Consider the following 27,765-nt stretch of genomic DNA (forward strand, 5'->3'; position numbering starts at 1 on the left):
CACTCCCCGGACGTGACGCAACAAGGCCACGCGTGGCGCCGGCCGGCGTTTCCGCAAACAGAATCGTGGATGACTGTGTGGGTGAGTGTGGCGTTCGGCGTTCTGGCCTTGCCTTGCTTCTTTGTCTTTAGGCTTGCGCGCTGAGAGCCGAGTCAGGCCGGACGCCCGGACGCCTTGCCTGCTGGGCTCGCTCCCCTTTCGCCTCTGGTCTCGGCTTCACGGGGTTTATTGTGCCCGTAGCCGGAAGCGGTGTGAGCACTGCTGGTCTTGAGACGGTGGGCGCTGTTGCTCCTCCAGAGCACGCTAGTCCCGGGAGGAGAAGCTCCAGCGCTTCTGCTCGGGCCGAGGGCCTGTGAGGAGGCTGCGATGGGCTGGGTGGGGTGTTGGGAGCCAAAGAGGGTTTGTTCTGTCTGGAGCAGTGCGGTAGGAACCTGAACCAGAGGTTGAGTAGCAGCTGGGCCGGTGAGGGGAACAGATGAATTTAGTTGGAGAACGGCCTGCCGCCCCCCTTCTGCTTCACGCTCCCCCTCCTTCTGTTTTATTGTCTTGTACCCTGCTCTAGACAATCAAGGTGGTCCGTCGAGGTCATGCTTGACCATTAGCTAGCAGGCAGAAACCGGGACGACCAAGAAAAAATGGTTTACTTATGGAGGGTCATAGCCAGTGCACAACCCAACAATCACGGTTCCGCCCCCTCAGTAAACCAATGAACAGAGCCAGGTTAATAATGAAAAGCAGAAAAAGGAGATTCACTCTGTGACCAACCCTTGGGAAGTATCACCGAGATATCCGTCTGATAACCCTTCCATCTTTGTGGGTCCTGAAATGAGGATGAGGTTTAAATAGGAGGCAAGAAAAATGCAGTCTGGCCCAGGTGTGGTCCCGCCTACCATTTTGCATCTTTCTCTGGGCTTCAGTCCATTCCTGTAAGATGTTCTTACTCCCGTTGGCTTGCTTCTTTCTTTCCTCTCAGCCTAAGATTCCTAGGGGAAATATTCATTCACAGTCTCTCTTTCTCTCCCATCTCTCCTTCCCCTTTCCCCCCCTCTCTCTCCTCTCTCTCGGTGTTCATTGTTTCAACAATTTAATAGATTAAGAGACCCTGGTATCTCTAGAATATCTTGATTTCTGTGAGGCAAGTTACAGTGTGATTGCAGCCAGGTCAAAATACTCATCTTCATGTCAAGTCTACTTTTTACCATAAATTCCCTTCTCCGTTCTATCGGGACATCTCTCAAGTATTTTCATTATCATTGTTGATAGTTTTATTATAATCATTATTGATGCAAAGCTAAGCATCAAACCCAGAGCCTAGAGAATGCTCTGGTAAACAAGAATTCCTGGAAAGAAGCTCTGACTACAAAGCTGTTGACTGATGTTTTAGGATCTTGGTGATTTTTTTAGAACTTCAGTGATTCTGATAAGATGGAATGTTCCAAGTCCAGATCCTACTTATCTTGGCCCATTTTTAGCCTCCTTATTAGCCATTCTGCTCTGTATGTGACCTAATGTGACCATTAGGTAAATCCTTAGGAATGTATAAACAGACCTCTGGTTCTGACCAACTAAAAGGCCAAGGATTCTGTCAGATAGCATTTAGGTCTTATAGCTGAGATTTCCTTGCTCTTCTGTGACCTCCCTACCTGATATTTCTGCCAATGTATTTGAGAAGTGTCTGGACTTAAGATTTCCTTTCTTTTGTTACTATAAAACTTAATGGAACTGTTAGCATGTTAGAACATGGAATTTGAGTAACCTAAATCTGTGTCCCTTAGCCATTGTCACACAAATTTGGCTCCAGGATAAACTATCTACTATCCTTTTTTGAGGTAAGAGCTATTGCTATCTTGTATACTAAGTAAAGCGCTCTGTAATTGAGTTGTTTGACATATAATTCTAGACATTCATAACCATTTTATAGTCTTGAATGCTTTTATGACAGCTAATCTGTGGAAGTATAGACTGTCTGAATAAATACCAATACTAATTTTAGGCAGCAATTACAGCTAGCAATAATATTTTGCATGGTTTCATGATTGTAATTTTTTTTTTTTTTTTTTTTTTGAGCCTATCTTGGAACTCACTTTGTAGACCAGGCTGGCCTCGAACTCACAGAGATCTGTCTGCCTCTGCCTCCCAAGTGCTGGGATCAAAGGTGTACGCCACTGCGGTTTCAGGATTGTAAAAGGAAGTTTCTTTTAGGCATTAAATGGTAAAGAGTTTTGACAATTGGATGAGCAGTTTTCCTTGATACTGATTTATAGTAGTTACTCTGTAACTTATTTTCCTAGTTGATTTTGTTTCTTCTCTGATTCAGTTGTTCCTCTGTAACATATTTTGGTATTTTGTTACTTTGAGTCAATACTCAAAGTTAGTGAAAACTATTGTCTCCTGAAATTCTTCCCAGTTTCCCATGACTTGTTTTTACTATTTTACCTCTTAGTTACTTTTTTATTGCTGTGATAAGACAGACATTGTGACCAAGGCAGTCTTTTAGAAGAGTTTATTTGGGGCTTAAAGTTTCAGAGGGTTAGAGTCCATGACCATCATGCCAGGGACATGGCGCAGGCAGGCAGGCATAGTTCTGGAACAATAGCTAAGAGTTTACATCTTGATTCAGAAGCACAGGCAGAGTGCTATCTGGGAATGGTCTGACTTTTGAAACTACAAAGCCCACTCATGGTGACATGACCTCTACCAAGGCCACACCTGGTCCTTCCCAAACTGGAGCACCGAGATCAAGTATTCAAATATATGAGCCTGTGGGGGCTATTCTCATTCAAACCACTGCATGTCTTCATTACTTTTAGAACCTGAAATTTCATGGTCTCTAATTGTTTTGATTTTTGATTTCCCTTTTTCATTTCTTTCAGTAACACAGCTTGATATTTTAGTAAAAGTATTTAAGTTGTGAATTTAGTGATTAGAGTTCACACTGCACTTCTTTGTAGTAGTAGGTTGGCAAATAAATTGAGTGAATAAGTCGACCATTAACAATTCCTTTGTAATAGATGACTTTCTTCCTCCCATTTTACATAAATGCCTTAGAACATACTTGAAAGCGATTTAATGGTTGGTACACTGAAGGCTGAGTCTTCAAGGTGTTCTAAAGCTATCACCACTCTTTACTTCCTGTACGATTACAGGGTTCATTATTAAGTAAGGATTTCAAGAGTCTTGACTTTGCTGTATTATTTTTGCATAGTCAGAATACCTAATCGAGCAACTTAGAGAAAGGAAAGATTTATTTTAGCTCATAATTTTGGAGATTTCAGGCCATACTACTTGATTTTGATGATTTGGGGCCTGTGGAAAGGCAGGCCATTATGCTGGTGAGAGTGTGTAAAGGAGGAGACAGTTTACCTCATGATAGTCAACAAGTAATTACTGACAACTAGGTATAATTTACATGCATTCTCCAAACAGACTTTACCTCCCTAAAGTCTCTAGAACCTCCCCAAACAGTGCTGCTAGCTGAAGACCAACCAAGCATTCAGCACATAAGCCTGTGGGGGAAATTTCACAAACAGTAACACTGTGCTCTAGCCTCAGAGTTCCATGACTTTGATAATGCAAATGCTCGTAGCCCACTCTTACTCAGTCCCCACTCTCAGTCCCCACAGTTAGCAGTTCCAGTACTGTTCAGAAGTCAAAGTTCAAAGTCTCTTGACACTCAGGGCAGGCCCTTTGCTGTGAGACACTGTAAGATAAAAAGAAAATTACATGGTAATTCTGCTGGGAACCCAAAAGATTAGAATGCCAGCAGGAATACAGTGAGCCAGGTTTAAGAGGTCTCGGAATAAGGATGCTTTGGGGAATTGGACTACAGGCCATTCACCATATGTTCTGGTAAAGAGTTTCTAAAGATTTGTCCCTGCTGTTGAACTTTGTTTCAGGCTAACTTTAAAGACTAATTAATCTAGTGGAAGAAATGTCAACATTCAAGCTGTTGCATACTTTTTTGTTGTTTTTGCTTTTTGAAATGGGGCTTACTGTGTAGCCCTAACTGGCCTGGAACTCTATAGATTTGGCTCCAACTCACAGAGATCCTCTGATCTTTGCCAGCCAAGTGCTGAGAGTAAAGGCACATACCACCGTGTTCAGCTTATAGCATGGTTATCAGTAACTACTTCTTATCAGCTTTACAGTGAGAATCAAGAGCAGAAATTTGAAGTTTGATCAAATTGCTGTGTTACAACATATTAGGCCCATATACACATATTGTTTCAAATTCTTTCAAAGGTGTCTGCACCGCATTGTCAGGTAGTCACAATGTAGCAACCCTACTTCTTTGGTACCAATCTTAGTTACTTTTGCATTGTTGTGACCAGATGCCAGAGAAAGCTATTTAAGGGAAGCAGGATTACTTTCTCTTGTATTATTTGAGGTTTCAGTTTGTGGTGGTTTGGCTTCTTGCACTTGGGCAAAATACCATGGCAACAGTAGTGTGTGACCAAGGAGCTTCACTTTATAGTGATGGACAAGAGGCAAAGAGCAAGTTGTCAAGGATGGGTATGACTTTCAGTGGTATCTCTCAAGTGACCTATTTCCTCCAAACTAGTCCCCATGTTCTTGTAATACTACTATATGTTTATAACTTCATATGTAAGCATTTTTGTAGTACTGATGTACACAACCTTTTGACATTATGAAACAATGTCATCTTCAAAGTTCATGCTTGAGATTTGCACTGAATAGTTTATCATTTTTGTGCCGAGCCACATTCACAGCTGTAACAAATGGCCATAAGAGGTCCTGGACCATAGGTTAGAAATGCCTGCATGACTGAAATTGTTTTAAACTCCTGAAACTAAATGACCAACTTTATTAAAATTATCTTAGATCTTTTTGGTTTTTCGAGACAGGGTTTCTTTGTATAGCTTTGTGCCTTTCCTGGAACTTACTTTGTAGATCAGGCTGGTCTCGAACTCACAGAGATCCACCTGCCTCTGCCTCCCGAGTGCTGGAATTAAAGGCTTGAGCCACCACCGCCCAGCTTTTTTTTTTTTTTTAAAAAAAATTATTTATTTTATTTTTACTTATTTGTTTTGCCTGTATGTATGAGGGTGAGGGTGTCAGATCTTGGAGTTACAGCTGCCGTGTAGGTGCTGGGAATTGAACCTGGGTCCTCCAGAAGAGCAGTTGGTGCTCTTAACCACTGAGCCATCTCTCCAGCCCCCTTAGATCTTAACACCTTCTTTTCTTGCCATTACAGTGTTGATTCATGAGTTTTTGCTGTCAGTTCAAGTAACTAGAAATGGAAAGTTCTGCAAAAGCAGACAAACATGAAAAGATGTCTTTTGACAAGGCAAAAGTGTCCGTAGATTCTGAAACAGCATCCCCTCCCAGTGTTAATGAGTCCATTGCTGCACCTGAGCCGAGGCTTTCTGAAAAGACTCCTACGTGCCAGCAGGCAGATAAACCAAGAGTGAGGAAAGAGTTTGAAGATGACCATGCAGAGGAAAATTCAAGTTACGTGGAGGATTCTCCAGCCAAGAAAAGAAAACTTGATGTTGAAATCATCTTAGAGGAAGAGTGCACTGGTGATAATGGAGGTGCTTCAAAGAAAAGGAAACTGGAGGGGGGTGATGTTTCCAAAGATGAGCCTTCCTCTGGAGAGGTCACCCAGAGAAAGAGAAAACTACAGTCTGAGGATGCTCCAGAAAAGCGGAAAGTATGTTTTGTGTATTTTATCTTTTTGTGTATTTGTAATTCAGTGTGCTAACCAGAAGTATGGAACAGTCTTGGGGATACATATGTATCTTAAGGCACAATAGGTGAAAGTTGTGCTGTTAACATTTTCATGTTATTTTGGAACGCCTATTTGTCCAGAACCTTGAAAGGTAGTTTCTGTAGTTTGCTTTTTATTAATTTTTTTTTTTAAAGATGGCAGTATGTGGCCCACTTGATTTACCCTTTGTCCTTTTTTTCCCTCTCTTTTTTAAAGATTATTTTATGTGCATTGGTGTTTTGCCTCAATGTATGTCTTTGTGAGGGTTTTGGATCTCCTAGAATAGAGTTACAGACAGTTGTGAACTGCCATGTGGGTGTTAGGACTTGAACCTGGGCCCTCTAGAAGAGCAGCCAGTTCTCTTAACCACTGAGCCATCTCTCCAGCCCCCTCATTGTCCTTTTTTTATCAGGTGTTTCAAAGTGTTGCCTGATGATCACTTAAAGTAATGTGTCAAAATTGTGCCCAGCTTTACTCTCCAGTATTAATGTGCTACACTATAATTGTTTGCAGCCTCTAGTATGGTTTACATAGTTATTTAGAATAATTTTGGTTAAGTTGATGTAAAAGGCTGATATAGAGCAAGTGGTAACAAACATTTACCATATTGTAAAGGATTCTAAGGCTGAGTCTGGGATTGGCGAGAAAGACTACTTTACAAATTAGTAACATTTGTTATCAGGCCTGAAGAAGAAAGTAGCAGGCCAGGCTTTTACCAGTGGTGTCCTTGTAAAAAGGTGAGCTAAGATGTTAAACATGGGTTTTAAGACTTAGACTGGCAGATTTTTTTTCTCTAGTAAAAATGTACTCTTAAATTTGATACATAAAGTAAGCAAAGAATTAGGTCCTTTGAAAAGGGAGATAGCGGGTGCTGGAAGCCTTTACCTACTATGGAATTTTTATAGAGTGCCTAAGGTTTTACTAAATGCAGATAGAAAATTGTTGGCTTTAGATTAATAATGTGTAATAAAAGTCACTGATATTGAGTGTAACCTCCTAAATTCTAACTCATATGCATTATGTAATCATAACAATAATTTCCTACTGATATTAAAGTGTAGTAGCTTATTTCTCTTACTCCCTTTTAAGAAGTTTATCCATTGACTGTAATTTATTGTTGAATAAATCAAAACTCTGGAAATAGAGTAGTCTCCTTAAAACATGTAGCCTTAAATGATATAGGTGAAGGTCACGATGAAGACCCTAAGCTGGGAGACTTTTCCATAAAGAATTGGAGACACCTCTTAGGTACAGTAGTAACTGCTGTATTACTGTGGGGCCAGCCATCGCTCTGTGAAATGCACTTCAGTTGGGTTTGCTCCTTCCATAGTCAGGTGGTCTGGGGCCTTTGCTTACTTTCTAGATCATGCTCTAACCCTTGACTTTTGTCCTTTCCATTTCAGAAGCTAGAGGAAGGTCACAGCTCTGCGGTCGCTGCCCACTATAACGAGCTTCAGGAAGTGGGGCTGGAGAAGCGCAGTCAGAGTCGCATTTTTTACCTGAGAAACTTCAATAATTGGATTAAAAGTATTCTTATTGGTATGATTGGTTTTTGCCCTTTAGTTAAGAGATTTAAAATTTGATTGAATTATATTTTACATGCTGGACATTGAAGCCAAGGGTGCATGCATTGGAAGTGCTCTCCAGAGCTGATCCACAGCCCATTTCTTTGTTGTTGTTTTTTCTTCTCTCTTTTTTAAGTCATATATCAAGCTTCGAAGGCTGTTATTTGTTTTTCATTTTGTGATCACACTTTGGCTTTAAAAAGCTAAAGAGCCAAATAAATTCTTGTTTGCTGTTGGTTGATGGTATTGGAAATTAATGATGTTGAGTTGATAGTAAATTAAATAGGCTTTCATCTGACAGTGTGCTGCTTTATGCCTGTAGTTAATGGTACCCACAGCTGTTACACAATTGTCTTATCTAATAGTTTTAGTGCGGTGGTACGTGGGATTGAACATTGAGTTTTTGTTATGTCAGGGAAAGGACAGTGTTATGATGAGTCCACCTACAAGCCTTTAGTGAATTGACATCGGTTATCATAGAGCTTGTTTGTCTTATGTGATTTCTTGGGAAAAATAATGTTTACTTTGAGAATTGATAAAGACATACAGCTTTGGAGCTAACATTTTTGTCCATGGAAACTCACCTTTCAAATTATAATTGAAATGAATAGAGAAAATAGGATTTAGAATGTAGTATTGCTTCCTCTAGTTAAATCAATTTTTTTTTTTTTATTTTTCTTTTTGTCTTTTTTTGATTCAGACAAGTAAAGTTTAATGGGAATTCTGGCAAGTTGACTTTATGTTTATGCACTTAACATGTCATTTTGTTATTATGGTGAATAAGTATAAGATTCATGGCAGAAACTTAAATATGGAATACTTATGATGCTATTTAAATCTATATTAAAAGGCAGAAATATTTGTACTGAATATTTTAGCTACCCAAATAGTATATACACAAATTATAAAGTATGCAGAGTAATAAAACAGGAAAAATAAGTGTAAGATTCATTATTGTATCAAGTTTTAGTACTGCTGAATACTTCATTTATCTCAGACTGTTAATAAGCCTTTTAAACCATTGTTTGAACTTTTGCTTGTTTAGGAGGTAAAAGATGTTATAGTTTTTGGGTATTTCTTAAGCCTGATTATAGAGAATAGGAATCAATTACTGTTATCTATAACTACTTCAGTTTAAGTATGTATGAAGTTAAACATTGGCTTATGGGAAGAAATAGAGAAAGCTATAAGAAAAACAAATTAATTCCTCTCATCACAAATGTTGTAGCTTTTTAAAATTAGAACTTAAATATTATGTAATGTTGACTCAAATTTTGAAAATAGCCTTCAAAAAACCACTTTAACTTTGTAAAATGGTATATGTGTACCCTTTAATGCTAAAGGATCAAGTTTTTACTATGTTAGATTTTGGAATACAGATTACACTATATAATACATTAATGTGTTATATATAGTTCATATGCTTTGCCAGCTTTGTCAGACAGAAGTTAGTAGGTTTTTTTTTTTTTTTTTTTTTGGTTTTTCGAGACAGGGTTTCTCTGTGTAGCTTTGCGCCTTTCCTGGAGCTCACTTGGTAGCCCAGGCTGGCCTCGAACTCACAGAGATCCGCCTGGCTCTGCCTCCCGAGTGCTGGGATTAAAGGCGTGCGCCACCAACGCCTGGCAAGTAGGTTTTAAAGAAGTGGCTGTAGTAAAAAGAGGAAATGCAATATGAATGATTTCTCTCTTTTTCAGGGGAATTTTTAGAAAAGGTACGACAAAGAAAAAATCGTGATCTAACTGTTTTGGACCTGGGATGTGGAAAAGGTGGAGATTTGCTCAAGTGGAGGAAGGGGAGAATTAGCAGGCTGGTGTGTGCTGGTAAGACAGATACTGACATAGTTAAGCATTACTTTGGGGCCAGTGAAATGGCTGGCGGGTGTGGGGATGGGGTGGAAGCACTTGCCATGCAGGTCTAGCAGCCTGAGTTCAATCCCCGAACCCCACGTAAAGGTGGAAGGGAAGATGCTTGCCTGTGCTTGGTCTCGCCCTTGCTCAACACACATGCATATGGTGATAGTAATAATAGCTGAGTAACTAATGAGTGTTAACCATCAGAATTGTTTTAGTCAGTTAGGTGAATGGGGAACTAGAAGGTTCTCCTTGCTAGCATAAGATATCTTAAGGCAACTTTTCTCCTGAGACCTATGCATATGATGTTTTGAAAAATTTGTTAAGTCTTTCCTGATGGTTTTGTTACAGTTAATGTTAACTTTTCTTTCCCAAAAGGAAAGATATATTTTTGTTATTATTATTATTATTATTATTATTATTATTATTATTATTATTATATTACTCCCACCAGGCATCATGTTCTGCTTGATGGGTTGCAGGAAGTACAACAGCATTGCCTCCAAAAGTACTGCTCAAATCAGTAGTTTCTGTTTTCCCACTTTTTTGTTTTGTGAGCCTTATATACTAAAAATATTACTGAAGAATTAATGATTCTTTGTGTGGCTATAGCTGTTGATGTTTGACCATGTTAGAAATTGAGGCTGTGATTTTGAATTCATACAAACAAAGTTTAATGGGAATTCTGGCAAGTTGACCCTGACAAGTGTTTCTACATTTAATGTGTCATTTTGTTATTTTGGTGACTAAGCAGTTGTAAATGAAAGGTAGTGGTAGCCTTTTCAGATAATTGTGGTTATTCATCTTTGGTAAGCAGTCAACAAGTGGCAGTCTGGTAAGGTTAGTTATAATGTGCGATCTGAAGCCTTATTGACAGACGTCACGTATTCCTTGCCTTCACACTCACTGGTCTGTCTTACAGTTTCAGAATGGTGTTATAATACCTGGAAAATGCTGTTTACCAAAGTTACGTAGATCTTGTGACTGACATCAAGAAATCAAATTTGCTTAATATTACCAGTCACAAAAGTGATTGATAGAAGGGTTTTTTTTTTTTTTTTCCTTTCTTTCAGAACTGTATTTGTTTTTTTTTACTTGAAGTCAAATTTTATCTCTGGTAACAAGTACTATCCATTGTGTCCTTTAAAATGACCCTGTTCATCTTTGAAAATACATGTATAATAGTCCGAGTTTGAGAATCATTCTTTCAAGTTAAAGTGACTTATTTCAAACACATGACCAGTATTAGCTGTAACAGGCTTTTTCTTTTGGGCCACCAACCAGCTTCCAAATCATGACACGGAGACTTATTATTAGTTTTGAATGCTTGGCCTAGCTTAGGCTTATTTTTGGCTAGCTCTCTTAACTTCTGTTAACCTGTTTTCTTTTTATCTACCTTTTGCTTTGGTGCTTTTTACTTTTCTTTCCTTCTGTATATCTTTCTTTTACTGCTTCTCTTGGCTAGCTGGCTGGCTGGCTGGTGCTGGCTTCTTGCCCCTGGGGTGTGATCTCCCTTGTTCTCATCTCCTCCTTCTTCCCCTCTTCTCTCGAGCCTAAATTTCTCCTCCTATTTATTCTCTCTGCCTGCCAGCTCCACCTATCCTCCGCCTAGCTGTTTATTAGACCAATCAGGTACCTTAGGCAGGCAAGGTGAAACAAATGCAACACACATTTACATAATTAAACACACATCCTCACATTGTTAAACAAATGCAGCATAAACAAATGTAACATACCTTCACATAGTTAAAGTAATATTCCACAACAGTTTGCTCACAACTCAGAAGTCGTATTCTAGGTGCTGATGGTAACAAGAGAAGTTTGCTCCATACTTTACCATGGTGATGTTCAGAGATAGGAATCAAATGGCCAAGATTGACTTCTTACTGCTTTATGAAGGATATTCTAAATGAAAACTGGCTTTCCCCACTGGTGTGAGAGTGAAGAACACAGGACACCTACACAGTACCCATCATCCCTCTTTCTGCCACGAGTGCAAATCTCAAAGCAAGGACAAGAACAGAGACATTCAGTGTGAAAACAGTAACTTGGTATTTACAAAATGAGCTTGTAGATGGTGTTAAGTTTCATGTTCAAATTGGAATCTAAGTTGTCTGCCTCATATTTTAAATGAGCCTTTAAAACCTGGGGCTGGCAAGATTGTCAGGCATCAAAGCCCTTGCTGCTTCAGCCTGACAGCTGAGGTTGGATCTCTAGATCCCATGACAGAGGGAAAGAAGCAGTTCCTGAGAGCTGTCCTCTGACTTTCACACACCTAATAGCGATGAGCCCTTGCCCAGCACAAGTACTATGAAGAAAGCCTTTGTCTAAAGGAACTAGATGGAACCCCACAGCCATTTCCTTGTCTTAGCCTGAATTTCATGCCCCACCCACCCCAGCTTATCAGTCGAATTGCTATTTTTTTTTTTTAATACATTTTTTCCCCTGGGCAGTAGTGGTCTACACCTTTATTTATTTTTTATTTTTTATTTTTTTAAATTATTTTTATTTTATGTGCATTAGTGTACGTATGTCTGTGTGAGGGTGTCGGTTACCCTAGAACTGGAGTTACAAACAGCTGTGAGCTGCCATGTGGGTGCTGAGAATTGAGCCCAGATCCTCTGGAATAGCAGTCAGTGCTCTAACCACTGAGCAATCTCTCCAGCCCCGAGTTGCTGTTTTGTGTTATCACTTACTAACATCCTTTACCCTTCTAGATATTGCTGATGTTTCTATGAAACAATGTCAACAGCGTTATGAAGACATGAGATGTCGTCGTGATAATGAATATATTTTTAATGCAGAGTTTATAACTGCTGACTGTTCAAAGGTACAGAATCTTTGTTGTTTTAATTTTGAGATTTATTTTTATTTTATGTGCATAAATGTTTGCCTGTGTATGTGTTACATGCACCACATGCATGCTTGGTACCTTTGGAGGCCAGAAGAGGGTATCGAATCCCCTGGAACTGGAAGTGAGAACAATTATAAGCTGCCATGTAGGTTCTTGGAATCAAACCAGTGCCCTCTCCAAGAGCAGCAAGTGCCCTTAACTGCTGAGCCACCTGTGCAGCCTCATCTTTTAACATTTGTTTTCTCCCTGTGGTGTTGGGAATCAAATGCAGGGCCTCGTTCATGCTGCATCTCCCACTTATAGAACTGACTCATTTGTTAAAATGTGTGTGAAATTAAAATTTAAAATCTTAATTAATTCTTAAAATTAAAAATCTTAAGGCATGCATTTTTAGTTTACTGGAAATTTATCCTTGGGTACTTTTAGGAAAGGCTTACCTTTAATAATTGGATATTTGAAATCCCTTCATTGCTTTTTGATTTGGTCAGGTTTTGTTTTTTAATGGTTATACCTTAGTGTCCCCCAGAGTCCACAGAAGCTCTGAGTCCCATGTATGAAGTGACATACTATTGTGGATAATTGCACATATACTCGTGCATTCTTTAAAGCATGTTTAGATGATTTTATTATTGTACCTAACGCTGCAGTGAAAGTGCTACGTAATTAGTCACACTGTACTGTTTAGGAAGTAAGCGTCAAGGAAAAGAAGTTACAGATTTGTTTAAACAATAAATTTTCCTCTGTCGTATCTTCAGTCCATCGTTGGTTGAATTCACTGTTAAAGAACGTAAGGATGGGAAGGGCTGCTTTATTTTGTAATAGACCTGGACTTAAAAGTGTGTTTGGTCCAACTTGTGGTTTATAAGGGGGATTTCCCATTGTGCTGGGATCACTGTGTTTTCTACCTTCCATTTGTTTCTGAAATTCTGAACTGAATGGATGTCTCACTGGGAACTTGATGTTCTTTGTCTTTAAGTATATATTTTAAAATGTTTAAGTGGTACATGTTTAGTGGTCATATTTTGTTCTCAGCCTTGAAAATGAGGATAAAAAACGAATGCTGCTAAAAATAGTTCATACTTAAGCACTATTTCTTTTAGACGCCAAAGGCTGAGTGTTTTTTGCTTTTTATTACCCAAGTTATCATTGAATGTCAGTTTATTTTAGCTCTCAAGACCAACTGAAATGTTACATAGCATTTTAATTATTTCTGTGTCTATGAGTATAGTGTGTGTGTGTGTGCTGTGTATGCGTGTGTGTGTGTCAGAATGGTGTTTCATTTGTGACAACAGAGATGCCACAGGGGTCCAGGGGCTATGGTCTTCACCTTCCACTTTGTTTGAGGTGAAGCCTTCCTTGTTTGCTTCTGTTCTTTATATCCCAGGCTAGTTGGCCTGTGAGCTTCCAGAGGATTTTCCTGTGTCCACCTTATCTCAGGAGAATGGTGGGTCTGCTGACCCATCCTACCATGTCCTGATTCACCTGTATCCCAGGAACCCAAAGTCAGGTTGTCAGGCTTGCAGGACAAGCACTTTTACCTACCGAATTATCTCTCTGGCCTGACATATATTTTAAACACGATTTCAGAATCCCCAGATTTTTAAAACACTATGAAAATCAGAATCATGATTATTTTATATGAATGTGTTGGGTAGGTGGGGGAGGACATACTCATGTGGATGCATATGTGTGTATTGGCCAGGTGTTGACTTCGGGGGTTGCTCTTCGTTTTCTGAGCAGGTGCCTTGGGATCCTCGATTAGGCTGGCTGACTGGCCAGTAAGCTTGTGCTACTGCTTCTCTGTCCCCACTGTTGAAATTACAATCACACAAAACTGCACCCAGTTTTTTTTTTTACATTGGTTCTGGGCAACTAACTCAGAAACTTTCACTTGTGCGATCTACCCAGACCTGCAAATTGTTTTAGGCCAGGGTAAGAATACTCCTTTTAAATGGTCCTTGTAAAATATGTACATGACAAGAGAAAGAATAGGTCAAAGACTGAAGAAATCGATTGATACTGTCAGGGAATGTTTACTTTAAGAACCCGACATTCTAGTAATTTACTAAAGCCACTTTTAATCTATGTTGTATTCATCTGGAATCTTAACCCATTTACATTTGTTACAGGAACTTTTGGTTAAAAAATTCCTTGATTCAGAAATGCGCTTTGACATCTGCAGCTGTCAGTTTGCCTGTCATTATGCCTTTGAGTCCTTGGAACAGGCTGACATGATGCTTAGAAATGCTTGTGAAAGGCTTAACCCTGGGGGCTATTTTATTGGTACCACTCCCAATAGCTTCGAACTGATGTAAGTAACTTGAATCCAATTAAAATTAGTAAGATACCTTTAAAAATTGCATCATGTAGTTTTTCACTTGCATGATTTGATTGATAGGATCAAAAATGTTAATCATAATTCTTTTATTTTGGTTGTGGAATAACCCTAATAGAAGACGCCTTGAGGCTTCGGAAACAGAATCATTTGGAAATGAAATATACACTGTGAAATTCCAGAAGAAAGGAAGTTATCCTTTATTTGGCTGCAAATATGACTTCAACTTGGAAGGTGTTGTGGATGTCCCTGAATTCTTGGTCTATTTTCCATTGCTAACTGAGTAAGAATGTCTTGATCTGTTGCTTTTTCTTTCCCCTCATCCCTTCTCCTAAGGGGACAAAAGTAATGTTGCTATTCATACTGTATTTTAAATGCAACCCCAAGAAAAAGCCTTGGCTGCAGAAGTGGGGTCCACTTTAAAGATTTATTTTTTTATTACGTATACAGAAGAGGGTGCCAGGTCTCATTATAGATGATTGTGAGCTACCATGTGGGTGCTGGGAATTGAACTCAGGACCTGGAAGAGCAGTCTGCTCTTAACCTCTGAGCCATCTCTCCAGCTCTCATGGTGTCCACTTTAAATAGCTTTCTTTCCTAAGAGAAGGGAGCCAGCCACTTCTACTCAAGGTAGAAGGTAACTGACCCTTCAGGTAGCAGACACAACTTTGATAATATAAAAATGAGAAAGTCTAGCCGGGCGGTGGTGGCGCACGCCTTTAATCCCAGCACTCGGGAGGCAGAGCCAGGCGGATCTCTGTGAGTTCGAGGCCAGCCTGGGCTACCAAGTGAGTCCCAGGAAAGGCGCAAAGCTACACAGAGAAACCCTGTCTCGAAAAAACCAAAAAAAAAAAAAAAAAAAAAATGAGAAAGTCTAAGATCCTCCCTTTGAAAGAGCTTATCAAAATTTGTGTTTCAGTATAGCTTTGAAACTGCCTGTGGAGTAGTTTTTTTGTTTATTTTTCCTTTCTTTTTTTTTTTTTGAGACACAGTATTATGTAGTCCTGGCTGTTCTGGAACTCACTATGTAGACCAGGCTGGCCTTGAACCACACAGAGAACTACCTGCCTATGTCTCCATAGTGCTGGAATTAAAGGTGTGTAACCACCATGCCCAGCTTCCTACAGTGTTGATTATAAAGTCATGATTCCTGGCTATATTCCTCCTGTCCACATTAATTCCTAAGAATTCTAGTGAACTGCAAGCACAGGAGAAATTGATGGTCTGGACTTTATCCTGTGGCTTCACGACCTTGTGAGATAGACAGATAGACTGATAGATAAATAGACAGACAGACACATTAATCTGCAGGATTTCCCTGCACCCGAATATAATAAAAGCCAACTTAGATAGAGACTATATACACATGACCAAATTTTATTTTGTACTTTTTAAAAACAAACGTTTTCTAATTTGAATATTAACTGAAGAAGCAGGAGGGTTTTTGCTTACCTAGATTTAGCTGGTGATTATTTTGATCTAGACTCAGTCACCTTGTAAAGTTGTCACATAAGGTTTTCTTGAGTTGTGCTAGCTTGGTGGCTCATCCTTGTAGTCCCACACTCAAGAGACTGATACAGGAGGCCAGCCTGGGCAACAGTTAAAACTGTCCCAAAACAAGGGAAGCAAGTGGAGAGCTGGGGCCAGAGGAAGGGGAGGGAAGAGAAAATCAAGTAATGAAGCCATGGCAAGACTTTAAAACACTGAACACAGTGTTGTAGATATAAGCTGCCAACAAAATTGAAATTTTAAATCAGTGTGCTTTTTATTTTAAATCATTCAACTTAGCATTATTTTCTACTTAAATTGCTTGAACATAATAAACTTAGAAAGTCATAGATTCTTGCTTTAATATATAATTGTTTTCATCTCATTAAATTTTTTTGAGAATTTCATGTAAGAGTTAGAGTTATTATTACTTATTATTATTAAGTAACCGATTAAGTCCAGTTAGTATTGCCCATATCCTCATGGCCTTTTCCTATTGCTTGTGTTTTGTGATGGGATTGGTCATCTGGAGTTAGTTTGTTGCTTGTGGGTTTGATAAGAGTTTCTAGTCTGCCTATGTTGAGTGGGAATCTGTTTCTGATTTTTCTGTTAACTAAATGTGGTTGATTTAATCTTAGGCAGGAACGTCCAGGTCTGTTAATTAAAATACTTGTCTTAGTTTTTGACTGTGAGGCTCAGGTGATTCCAATACAGGTTTTTCAGTAGATTAATTATAGTCAGTGTGTGTGATTGGCTCAGTGAGGTCCTGGACAGTTCAGGTGTGGTTGAGATGCCTAAACACTAATGGAAGTGTAGGCCAGTGGTTGGGCAAGGTTCTAGAGTTGAGGGAGTGGAGAAGGGACCTTACCAGCATGTGTCACAGGTGGGGCAAGAACTGAAGAGAGTGTCTGATTGTGGGGAGCTGAGGAGTCACACCGAGAAAGCCTGCTTGTATTCCTCCTTCCTGGGGCTGAGTCAGTGGAGGCTCAGTATGGATGGAAGGAAGGAAGGACATAATAGTCTCACAAGAAAACCCATGGCTAAGGCCTGATGTGTTTGTGCATGCATTTGGTGATCTGAATGTTCAGTCTAAAAATGGTGAGGTTGAAATGGCTTCTTGCCATTTAATCAAGAAACTAAACAATACTGTAATTAACTTATTGAATGAAAAGTCCATTCAAATTGCTCAAATTGGGTTCTTTGTAATGATGTGTTTTTCCCTTTTTTTTCTCAACTATAACTTGCTTTTGTTTCTAGTGGCTTGTTTTGTCTAGGAGATTTATTATAATTGAGTTGCCTTAAATAAAAGAAGTACCTATCTATACTCACGCTTTTCTCTCCAAGAAAGGCTCACTTGGTGAACAACCCAGTCTCTATGTGTGCCTTCTGCAGTGGACAAGTGCAGGAGCCTCTGCCATGCCTCGTACCTTCTCCTCTCACCTGCCCCCTCCCACTGAGCTTTGTCTTGTATGTTTTTCCCCCTTTCCCCACTCCCTGAAATCATTTCCAGGAAGAGAATTGTTAAGACTAATGTTTAAGTTGAATGGGATATGGATGTAGAAGACAGAAATGATGTTCCTACAAAACTCAGGAAGTGGCACAGAGGCTGAGCCAAGAAGAGGAGGGCAGACTAGCAGGCTGAACCAAAGACTAGCTGCTAAAGGCAGCAGTATCACGTTAGAAATGAGTGGCTTGGAGACCATGTGCAAGGATTCTGAATTATGTCCTGGAGCCCAGTGAAGGGAACTGCAAAGGATAGTTAGTAATAGGACCAGCTTTGTATATTTGAAAGCTTAATCTGGCTGTGCCTGGGAATTCATTGACGGAGAGTAGGACTGGAAGCAGGGCACAGCATGATGGTGCTAGTGATTGGTGCAGGCTGGCAGTGAATGGATGTGGGGAGAAGTGGAGCTGTTTGAAGTAGACATGTTGTGGGTAAGAGAAAGAGAACTTTCTGATGTATTGACCACAGGGAGTATAGAAGAAGGAGGGTGAATTCACTGCATTGATGAAGACGAGAAGTTAGAGAGTGTCTGACACATCCAGGGATGATAGCTAATGAGCAGTGATGTTAATTAGCGTCACAGAAAGCTCGAGACAGCTTCCAACATTCCATGTAGTTGGTACAGCAAAGTAAGTAGGTTCTGGAGCAAGCTTCAAAACCTTAACAGTTAAAGGGATACCTGTAAACAATCTGCAAGAAGCCGTCCAAGATAGACTTCTGATTTAAAAAAAAAAAAAAAAAAAAAAAAAAGTTTATCTTACCAGAGAATACGGGAGGTAAAAATGAATATTCTACTCTTTTTTTTGTTTTTTTTTTTTTTTTTTTTTTTTAGACAGGGTTTCTCTGTGTAGTTTTGGTTCCTGTCCTGGATCTCACTCTATAGACCAGGCTGGCCTCGAACTCATAGAGATCTGCCTGGTTCTGCCTCCCAGGTGCTGGGATTAAAGGCATGCGCACCACCACCCAGCTAAAAAAGGAATATTCTAAGAAAGATGTTGACATCATTATTAGATGTGGGGAAGTAAATAAAGTAGAGCTGATAGAAAAGTGCTCTTATGTGGCCCTTTGTTCCATGACCTATTTGTAACGCTAAAGGAAGACATGTCTGCAGCTTATAGATATTTAGAATGTTTGTTTCTTCATAAGCATGTAAGTTGTTACTCATCTTCCATTTGTATTTTTGTTCAACATAAGTAAAGAGTACTCTTTCTAGTTAAACCCAGATGTCACTGCTCTCACTTATAAAGTCAACTATGAAATTAAAGGACCCAAGAAATGGCACTTGCTGCCAAGCATGATGACTCGAGTTCAGTCCCTGGGACCCACACTGTGGAAGGAGAGAACCAGTACCCTCAAGTTGTACTCTGCCCACCACCCACAAGCACACACACATAAATTTGATGAAATAATTTTTAAAAAGAAATTACAAACATCTGAAAGCCTTTCCATTAATCTTTTTTGGACAGAATGGCTAAGAAGTACAATATGAAGATAATCTATAAAAAAACATTTCGGGAATTCTATGAAGAGAAGATTAAGAACAATGAAAACAAAATGCTCTTAAAACGAATGCAGGCCCTGGAGGTAAGTATACAGAAAAAGTATAGACACTCTAGGATGTGGTGAATTTGTTTGGTATTTTGGGCTCCTTTCAAAGTTCTTCAAACATTGTGTAGTTAGGTGTATTGTGTAGTTTATAGTTGCTGTAGATACTCTACCTTTAAGGATGGAGGCAGATAAAGACTTCCATAGTGGATGTTCAGTAAACACTTGGTGAATAAATGAGTGGTCCTCTTATCAAATTCTGTTTCCTAGGTAGAACTACTTTAAAACAAGGTTTCTCAACCCCAGAACTATTGGCATTGTGGACTGGAAAGAATCCTCTTCTGTGCTCTGGTAGTACATTCAGAGCACTCCTGACCTCTACCTATTAGATGCCTACCTGTAGTACCCATGTCCCTGCTGTGACAGGCATGTTTCCTACTGGGTAAAAATCAAGATCTCCCTATCTAGAACAGCTCTTTATGACTAGAGTGGTTTAGGGCCCTCCTAGCCAGGATCTACGGCAAGCTCATACCAGGGAGGAATTTGTTCTGTGATGACTCTCTGGTGGGTTATATACTAAGGCCAAGGCTGCTTGACTCCTGTGCTTCTCCCAGTGCAGAGAAAGAAAAAAAGAAAAAAAAAAAAAAAAAAAAAAAAAAAAAAAAAAGAGAAAGAACGAAGAATGCCTCAGTGCAGCAGTGAGAGAGAGACACTGCACAGTCACTGCCTGCTCTCCCAGTGCAGCAGTGAGAGAGACACTGCACAGTCACTGCCTGCTCTCCCAGTGCAGAGTGAGACACTGCACAGTCACTGCCTGCTCTCCCAGTGCAGCAGTGAGAGAGAAAGACACTGCACAGTCACTGCCTGCTCTCCCAGTGCAGCAGTGAGACACTGCACAGTCACTGCCTGCTCTCCCAGTGCAGCAGTGAGAAGAGAGAGACACTGCACAGTCACTGCCTGCTCTCCCAGTGCAGTAGTGAGAGAGAGACACTGCACAGTCACTGCCTGCTCTCCCAGTGCAGTAGTGAGAGAGAGACACTGCACAGTCACTGCCTCTCCCAGTGCAGTAGTGAGCACTGCACAGTCACTGCCTGCTCTCCCAGTGCAGTAGTGAGAGAGAGACACTGCACAGTCACTGCCTGCTCTCCCAGTGCAGTAGTGAGAGAGACACTGCACAGTCACTGCCTGCTCTCCCAGTGCAGCAGTGAGAGAGAGACACTGCACAGTCACTGCCTGCTCTCCCAGTGCAGTAGTGAGGGACTGCACAGTCACTGCCTGCTCTCCCAGTGCAGCAGTGAGAGAGAGACACTGCACAGTCACTGCCTGCTCTCCCAGTGCAGTAGTGAGAGAGCACCCCCTGCCCCCCAGCAGTGAGAGACACTGCACAGTCACTGCCTGCTCTCCCAGTGCAGCAGTGAGAGAGAGACACTGCACAGTCACTGCCTGCTCTCCCAGTGCAGTAGTGAGAGAGACACTGCACAGTCACTGCCTGCTCTCCCAGTGCAGCAGTGAGAGAGACACTGCACAGTCACTGTCTGCTCTCCCAGTGCAGCAGTGAGAGAGACACTGCACAGTCACTGCCTGCTCCCAGTGCAGTAGTGAGAAAGAGAGAGACACTGCACAGTCACTGCCTGCTCTCCAGTGCAGTAGTGAGAGAGAGACACTGCACAGTCACTGCTGCTCTCCCAGTGCAGTAGTGAGAGAGACACTGCACAGTCACTGCCTGCTCTCCCAGTGCAGCAGTGAGAGAGACACTGCACAGTCACTGCCTGCTCTCCCAGTGCAGCAGTGAGAGAGAGACACTGCACAGTCACTGCCTGCTCTCCCAGTGCAGCAGTGAGAGAGACACTGCACAGTCACTGCCTGCTCTCCCAGTGCAGCAGTGAGAGAGACACTGCACAGTCACTGCCTGCTCTCCAGTGCAAGATGACAGATGCTCTCCCAGTGCAGCAGTGAGAGAGACACTGCACAGTCACTGCCTGCTCTCCCAGTGCAGCAGTGAGAGACACTGCACAGTCACTGACTGCTCTCCCAGTGCAGTAGTGAGAGAGAGACACTGCACAGTCACTGACTGCTCTCCCAGTGCAGTAGAGAGAGAGACATTGCACAGTCACTGCCTGCTCTCCCAGTGCAGCAATGAGACACTGCATAGTCACTGTCTGCTGCCCCTTTTCCTTTTATTAAGGCTATGTAAAGTATTCAGTGTGCGTGTTATTTGTTAAAATAATAGAGTAGCAGAATATAGTCATGCATTATTTAAGATGTTTCATTTAATTTAGAGTATTCTCTTTTTTTTTGTTTGTTTGTTTTTGTTTTGTTTGTTATGAGACAAGGTCTCATTCTGTATTACCGCTTGGCCTGGAATTCACTGTATAGAGTAGATGGCCTTCAAATTTGCAGCAGTCTTCTTGCCACTCCTAAATGCTGGGCTACCAGTGTGAACTCCATCAACTTAGAATATTCTCTTAAATGCTTGAAACCTAGCCTGTCTTGCTTATTGTATTCAACCCATGAAAGAAGCAAAACAATCACTTTTTAAGAAATGGGCAGCCTAGTATGGTTCAGGGTCACATAGCTGTTAGATAATTCAGTTTTATGGGTAGCTGTCATTCTGTTCAAGTTTCAACCGTAGTTACTCCCCCACATTGTCAAATGGGAGGATCTTAAAATACTAATTGACTTTTGAAACCTGTAATTAATAAACTGTTCAGCTATCCATCCTGTACTTTAAGAATTAAGAATGTGGGCAGGTGTCTCCATGATGGGTAAGGTGACCTGCTGACGTCCCATGCAACCCAAGTCAGAAGCTCATTTTTTAATAAAAGGGGGACCTGCAGGGCCCTGACCCCTGTTTTGGGTAACTGTTGCCTTGCTTACGGACCTTGACCTTGATATCCTCCCAATGCTATTTCCTTGCCAGGTTTCTCCCTCCTGAATGCTTAAGGGAAGTTCCTTGTCTGTGTATCCTGAATAATGGGCATTAACAGCTTAGATGCAAGATTGTAAAACATCAGTAGCGAACTTCTGCCCTCCGGGGTCCTCCCATTGTGCTGTAAGCCTGTAAATAAGACCTCCTACCCCCTTCAAGAAATGACATTCGACATCTAAAATTAAATATATATATATATATTTAAGAATGTTTTTATATGCATCCTATATTTTAGAATTATGAATGTTTTTATTGGCTTTTTTAAGGGTAGGAGCTTAGTTTTGTTTGCTCTGAGGTAGAAAGGAAAAGGAGAAGCTGTAATTCCTCACATGCTTGCAAACCTTAGCAAATTGCCCTAAGTACATGCTCATTCAACCATTGCTTTCTTTCAGTATGTAAACAATGGATTTCTGTAATTGATTTAAAATGTATTTAAATAATTAGATACAAGAGAGGAAGGATCTTAATAGTTTTTGTTTTGTTTTTATTTTACTTTTTTATTATTTTTTAATGAGACTTACATATAGGTCTTGAATCTAGTATAGTGTAAGAGTAGGTCGTCTGTGTAGGTATTCAAAGTACAGTGAGTATATAAAAAGGAAGAAGACAGCTAGGATGTAGACAGAAGCATGAGAAAACAGTATTGAGTGTTGTTACTAATAACTTCCTTTCTTAAGCATACTGCTTTTTTCAGTTTGCCTCCTTCTTTATCCTGCCCTTGATATGATCCTGGCTGTCTGGGAGTGTGAGCAGAAATAGCCTGTTTGGAAAAGCGTTTGGGGTTTTTATTTCTTGACTGAGTTCCTCCTATGAAGACATTGAGACCAAGGGTGGACACAGTGATCATGCTCTTGGTGCTTTAGTCCAAACCAGAGACTTGAAGAGATTTTTGATATTTATAGAAAGTCTTCTGAAGCGTACAGCCATTGGCTGGCTCCGGCTTTCAGCACTAGCCCTTTCCTACTCTCCGTAGTCCTCAGAGGAAGAAGGACGACGGGAGGTAAGGGCCGAGACACTAGGATCCCAACAGTCTGACGCCCACCTTTGTTTTCACTGAGAGCTTTCTTGGGAGGCGTTTCTGGAAGAGTTACTCCCTTGAGAAGTACTAGCTATATACGTTATTGTTGCTCTTGGGGAGGGCAGTTTTGTAGTTCTTAGCATTTATTTGGTTCATCTGTTAGTAAAGGAGGAGGTGTCTGCAGATACGCAGAACAGCTCATGGTGGAGTTGGAACTAGTAAGTTGACTGGTTTACAACAGAAGTGACAGCCATTCAAAATAAAAGTTCTGAAGCTTCGTGGTGGGGTAACTCTGAAGTCAAGAGGTTGAAACTCCAAGAAAACTTTTAAAATTGCTTTTGTTAAGATTGGATAAAAAGTAAAGCTGTGAATGCTGAGAATATGCAGTCCCCACAAAGCCAAAATACTTTCTGCATGTGTTTTAGTTTGGATTTTTCATAAAGGGTCTTGTTAGGTGGTCTGAGCTCTCCTAGAATTGGCAGTGCCGTGTCTCCTGAGTACTAGGTTTCGAGGCATGTGTCACCAGCATGAACAGCAAATAAATAGCTTTAGTTCCAACATCTGAATATACAGTAGGATGTTCATAAAGAAAAAGGAAAAGGGACTGGGGGATGGCTCATTGGAAGACTTGAGTTAGAGCCCCAGACCAATAAAGTAGCTGGTCACAGTTGATGGGGTTTGTAATCGTAGGGCAGAGATGACCTAACCCCCAAGCTCCAGAACTGTGAGAGACCCTGCCTCAAACACTAAGGTGGATGATTCGTCCTAGGTTGACCTCTGGCCTACACTTACACATACCCTAAAAAAGGGGTGGGGGTTGCAGTAAAGTAGACATTCGTACATCACCCCATGTAAGTTTCTTAGGACAACCTAGGTTTTAAAGTGGCTACGACCAGCCCGGTTTCTTAGAGTATTAAAGACAAAAGACTTATAGTGTGGGATATATTGCTTAAAATGAATTAAACATAGCACTTGAGGCAATTTACAGCACTACCTTTTTTCAACAAATTTAGATTATAACAGGAAAAGCCCTTTGACAGAAGTCAAGAAGATGTGTTTTCTGCTAAATGACCCCTTTTGAGGATTAAATTATATAGTCCGTCCAAGCTGTAAATAGATTATGATAGAAGGTGACCAACATTTTGGAGATAATTCCCTCTTCTGCCTTTTTCTGTTATGTAAAAACTGTATAGGGCCTGGAGAAATGGGTCAGCGGTTCAGAGCACTTGCTGCCCTTGCAGAGGATTTGAGTTTGATTCCCAGCACCCACATCAGGTGGCTTAAAACCATCTGTAACTCTAGCCTCAGGAGATCCCCAAGGGCTTTCTGGCCTCTGTGGGTACCAACACCTACACACACACACACACACACACACACACACACACACACCACAAATCTTGAGAAGAAAGAAAGAATGTGCAGTTGTGAAACAGTATGTAAGGATTATTCTTATGGTTTCAGTGATTTACTCTGTCAAACTTCTATAAATGTAGTGAGATCTCTTAACTGGAATTTGTATCTGCTTCCTTAGCCATACCCTGCAAATGAGAGCTCCAAACTTGTCTCTGAAAAGGTTGGTGACTATGCACACGCAGCGGAGTACATGAAGAACAGTCAAGTGAGGTTACCTCTGGTAAGTTTCCAGCGTTTAAAGTCAGAAAAAGGAGCATGTGTGTATGGAGGTTATTTCAGTTGTTTATAATATTTGGGCTTACTTAAGGATTGCAAATTTGGCAAATAATAATCTGTTTCACCTAAATTGTGATAACTTTTGGTGCTGTGGAACATAAAATATATTTCAGTGAGTAGCATAGAGAGCTTTTATGAGGCAGCTAAGGGTGGGGAAAAATCATAGACTTGGTTTGTGAGATTCCTTGCTATTTCAGTGTTCCAGAGACAGAATTCCAAGCTCTGTGAAATTAGAGGATGGGAGAATAGTATGCTTTCATTTGTATTGACTTTATGCAGGCTCTCACTTTTTTTTTTTTTCCTTTTTTCTTTTTCTGAAATGAAGTTTCTCTGTGTAACAGCCCTATCTGTCCTAGAACTCGCTTTGTAGACCAGGCTGGCCTCGAATTCACAGAGATCCACCTGCCTCTGCCTCCTGAGTGCTGGGATTAAAGGCGTGCGCCACCACTGCCTGGCTTTTTCTTGTTCTCTTTTTTTTCTTTTTTTTAAGGCAGGCTTTCACTTTTAAAAAATTCAGTATGTGATGGTAAGATAAGCCATAACAGTCCCAGTGAAAATTGCAGACATTTTCATATCACATTTCTCTTAATATCTTAGAATATTCTTCTCCCGTAATTTCTTCAAACTTCCTAGGTCCTAGAACTGACACTAGATCTTAGTTAGGCAGTACGTAGCCTGTACAAAGCTGCAGATACCTTACTTACTGTCTTGAAATTTTCTCTTTCTCTCTTTTTTTTTTTTTTTTTTTTTTTTTTTTTGGCAAGTGAAATTTATTTTATGCATACTTTATGGTTCTTTTGGTAAAACACAATGTTTTTCATTTTTAAGTTATAGATTTAAGTTAGATGTTTGTTTCAGTTATTATGACCCCTTCAACAACAACTCAGCAGTGAGATTAACTTCCTATAAAGAAATTTGTATTTTCTTGCTAAAACATTTGCTACTTCCCAATATTATGGACAATGAATATATAATATAATATAATATAATATAATATAATATAATATATAAACTAAGACTATGTCTTTAATATTTTTCAGAAAGTTAATCTTACTGATTGTTTTTAGATGTGTATATCATAGTGTTATGTGCATTGTATGTGTTTTTATAGTGAAGTTACAGGATTTTGCCACCTATCTTCTATTAAACAATAAGCTTATGTTTACTTCTGCATTGAAGCTAAAGCTTCCTTTCTTTTATAATTTTAGGGAACCTTAAGTAAGTCAGAATGGGAAGCTACAAGTGAGTATATCATCCAGCTAACTGACAATTTCAGTGATTCTATTTTAAGGGAATCATTGAGACTTGAAAATGTTAGAGTTTTTCTGATATATTTTGTGCTTATGCTGATCATTAAAACACCTATCTCCCACATATTTTTATATATATGTAAAATCTCCACTTGTACATCTGCACAGTGACAAAAGAAAGTATCTGTAGGCTGTTATTCAACATACATTCATGAACATACATAAATATTTTCATTCCATGTTTGTTAATAAGGAGCTGCCTCTGTCTTCACCTCAGGATCCTGTTGAATTCCTTGGCTATAGGATACTCCCATGGATATTACTTTATTTGGCCATTCATATGCTGACAGTAAAGGGAGTCTGTAGAACACTTAAGCAAAGAAGAGTGAGCAGGGGAAACAGATGGTATACAGACACATCCTGACATGAGACTGGTGTCTTCAGAGGCTAATCCACACTTGTGGCAGATATCGTACAGAGTCTTGGACTTCTGCAGCAGAGTGATGTGAAGGATTTCCATTTGTTTGCAGATCCTTAATGTTAAGATAGAAGGATCCTAATCTTTTACACGGATGTCTTGGGAACTTGAGCACAGTTCCTGCTGTCCGTTTAAATGTTTATTGATTATGTTGACGGCAAAAGTAGTAATCAGAGACACTATTTAATAACATTGAATGTTGACTTACAGAATTATATGAAAGGACTTCAGGGGATTAAAATGCAAACATGTCTACCTTCTAGAGTTTAGTGGAAGAAACAAACACAAATAAATATGGCCAGACAATTTAAATGCTGAAGAGGGGAAGGTAGATGGAGAGTTTAAAGGTAGATTATCAAACCAGCAAAATCTGAGAAGTACTAATACTGATTACGATTGAGTGTTCAGTAGTATCTGATGCTGCTCTAAACATGTCATCTATTGTAATTCACGTAATCTCCACAAACATAGGAGTTGACTATTATGGCATCACAGGAGATGCAGTTTAAGGCTTGGGCTAAGTGACAGAACTAATCTGCTTGACTGAGTTCCCATTCTCTTAATCATAGCCTCATAGAAGTCCTTACTGTGAGCAAGACTTTCAGAAATTGAGTTTCAGATTGTATATCTGAAATCCGATTCTAGCGTTCTTAGTGGTGTTAAATGGCTAAGAAGATTTTTGTTTTGAAATATACTTAGGTGATTCTATATCTACTCCAAAACCACTCAAATAATAGACCTCAGAGAATGAATGATGTTTTTCTTTCTCAATGCTGCTTGAGAACATTTTCCCTGATGAGATGAGTAACTAAACTCTGACTTCTCTTATTTCTTCTTTAGGTATCTACTTGGTTTTTGCCTTTGAGAAACAGCAGTAAGCACTTAGTTGCCTCAGAACAGCACTCCATCCCTACAGATGGAGCAAACCATCTCAGATACATGTGACAGCTGTTTGTTTATTTGAATAGTAAGTTCTAAATGTGGAGGATGCTGCCAGAAAGTCCATTGTGTAATTGACATTTACTGCTGTGACAAGTTAGCAGTGTGTGTGTGTGTGCGCGCGCGCGCGCGTGCGCGCGTGTATATAAGAATGCTTCATCTTTAAGATCTATTTTTAAGTGATATTCTAAGAATTGTTTCCCTCTACTTCGAAAACGATAACAGAGCACTTCAGAGCAGCTGACCTCTCCACAGTGCTGTGATTTGCTGAGTGTGTTTACATAGTTGAATTTACAACAGCTGTAGAATTGGCAAAGGAGTGCTAGTTCGCCACCGTGCACTCGAAGTTTTGTTACAGTGTTTTTCCAGATGTGTTCTATACATTTGAATGTAAGTCTTCACTATATATTGCTAAAGTTATAAGATTAAAATTGGATTTAACCTGGCTAGATTTTGTGTTTCAATAAAATAACTATTTGCTAATACCATGAAATTCTGAGAATCTATAGAAAATTTTAGATGGCAGCATAGAGAAATTGTGGAATGGTTTGGTATTCTGTTAAGAATTTCCTACCATAGCAATTAATATA

At 40.0% G+C, this 27,765-nt stretch overlaps 1 protein-coding gene across 1 annotated transcript; it reads left to right on the forward strand.

Annotated features, from left to right (window-relative positions):
• On the forward strand, positions 1 to 27,668 carry Rnmt (RNA guanine-7 methyltransferase). The gene is made up of 11 exons (XM_028864660.2): positions 1 to 81; positions 5,216 to 5,674; positions 7,135 to 7,270; positions 8,991 to 9,116; positions 11,864 to 11,976; positions 14,130 to 14,311; positions 14,454 to 14,618; positions 18,794 to 18,911; positions 24,351 to 24,452; positions 25,717 to 25,750; positions 27,077 to 27,668. Exons 2-11 carry the CDS (start codon positions 5,258 to 5,260, stop codon positions 27,112 to 27,114), a joined length of 1,431 nt encoding a protein of 476 aa, XP_028720493.1. The 5' UTR covers positions 1 to 81; positions 5,216 to 5,257; the 3' UTR covers positions 27,115 to 27,668.
• The last annotated feature ends 97 nt before the right edge of the window (positions 27,669 to 27,765 follow it).

This window comes from Peromyscus leucopus, chromosome 19 (genome assembly GCF_004664715.2).
Source record: "Peromyscus leucopus breed LL Stock chromosome 19, UCI_PerLeu_2.1, whole genome shotgun sequence".
Lineage (NCBI taxonomy): Eukaryota > Metazoa > Chordata > Mammalia > Rodentia > Cricetidae > Peromyscus > Peromyscus leucopus.

What these genes read in the sequence shown, in the direction of transcription:
- Rnmt (XM_028864660.2), top strand. Translation starts at nt 5,258, where the DNA reads ATGGAAAGTTCTGCAAAAGCAGACAAACATGAAAAGATGTCTTTTGAC. An exon ending in ATGCTCCAGAAAAGCGGAAA is followed by an intron (nt 5,675 to 7,134) that starts GTATGTTTTGTG and finishes TTTCCATTTCAG; the next exon opens with AAGCTAGAGGAAGGTCACAG. An exon ending in GTCAAGTGAGGTTACCTCTG is followed by an intron (nt 24,453 to 25,716) that starts GTAAGTTTCCAG and finishes TTATAATTTTAG; the next exon opens with GGAACCTTAAGTAAGTCAGA.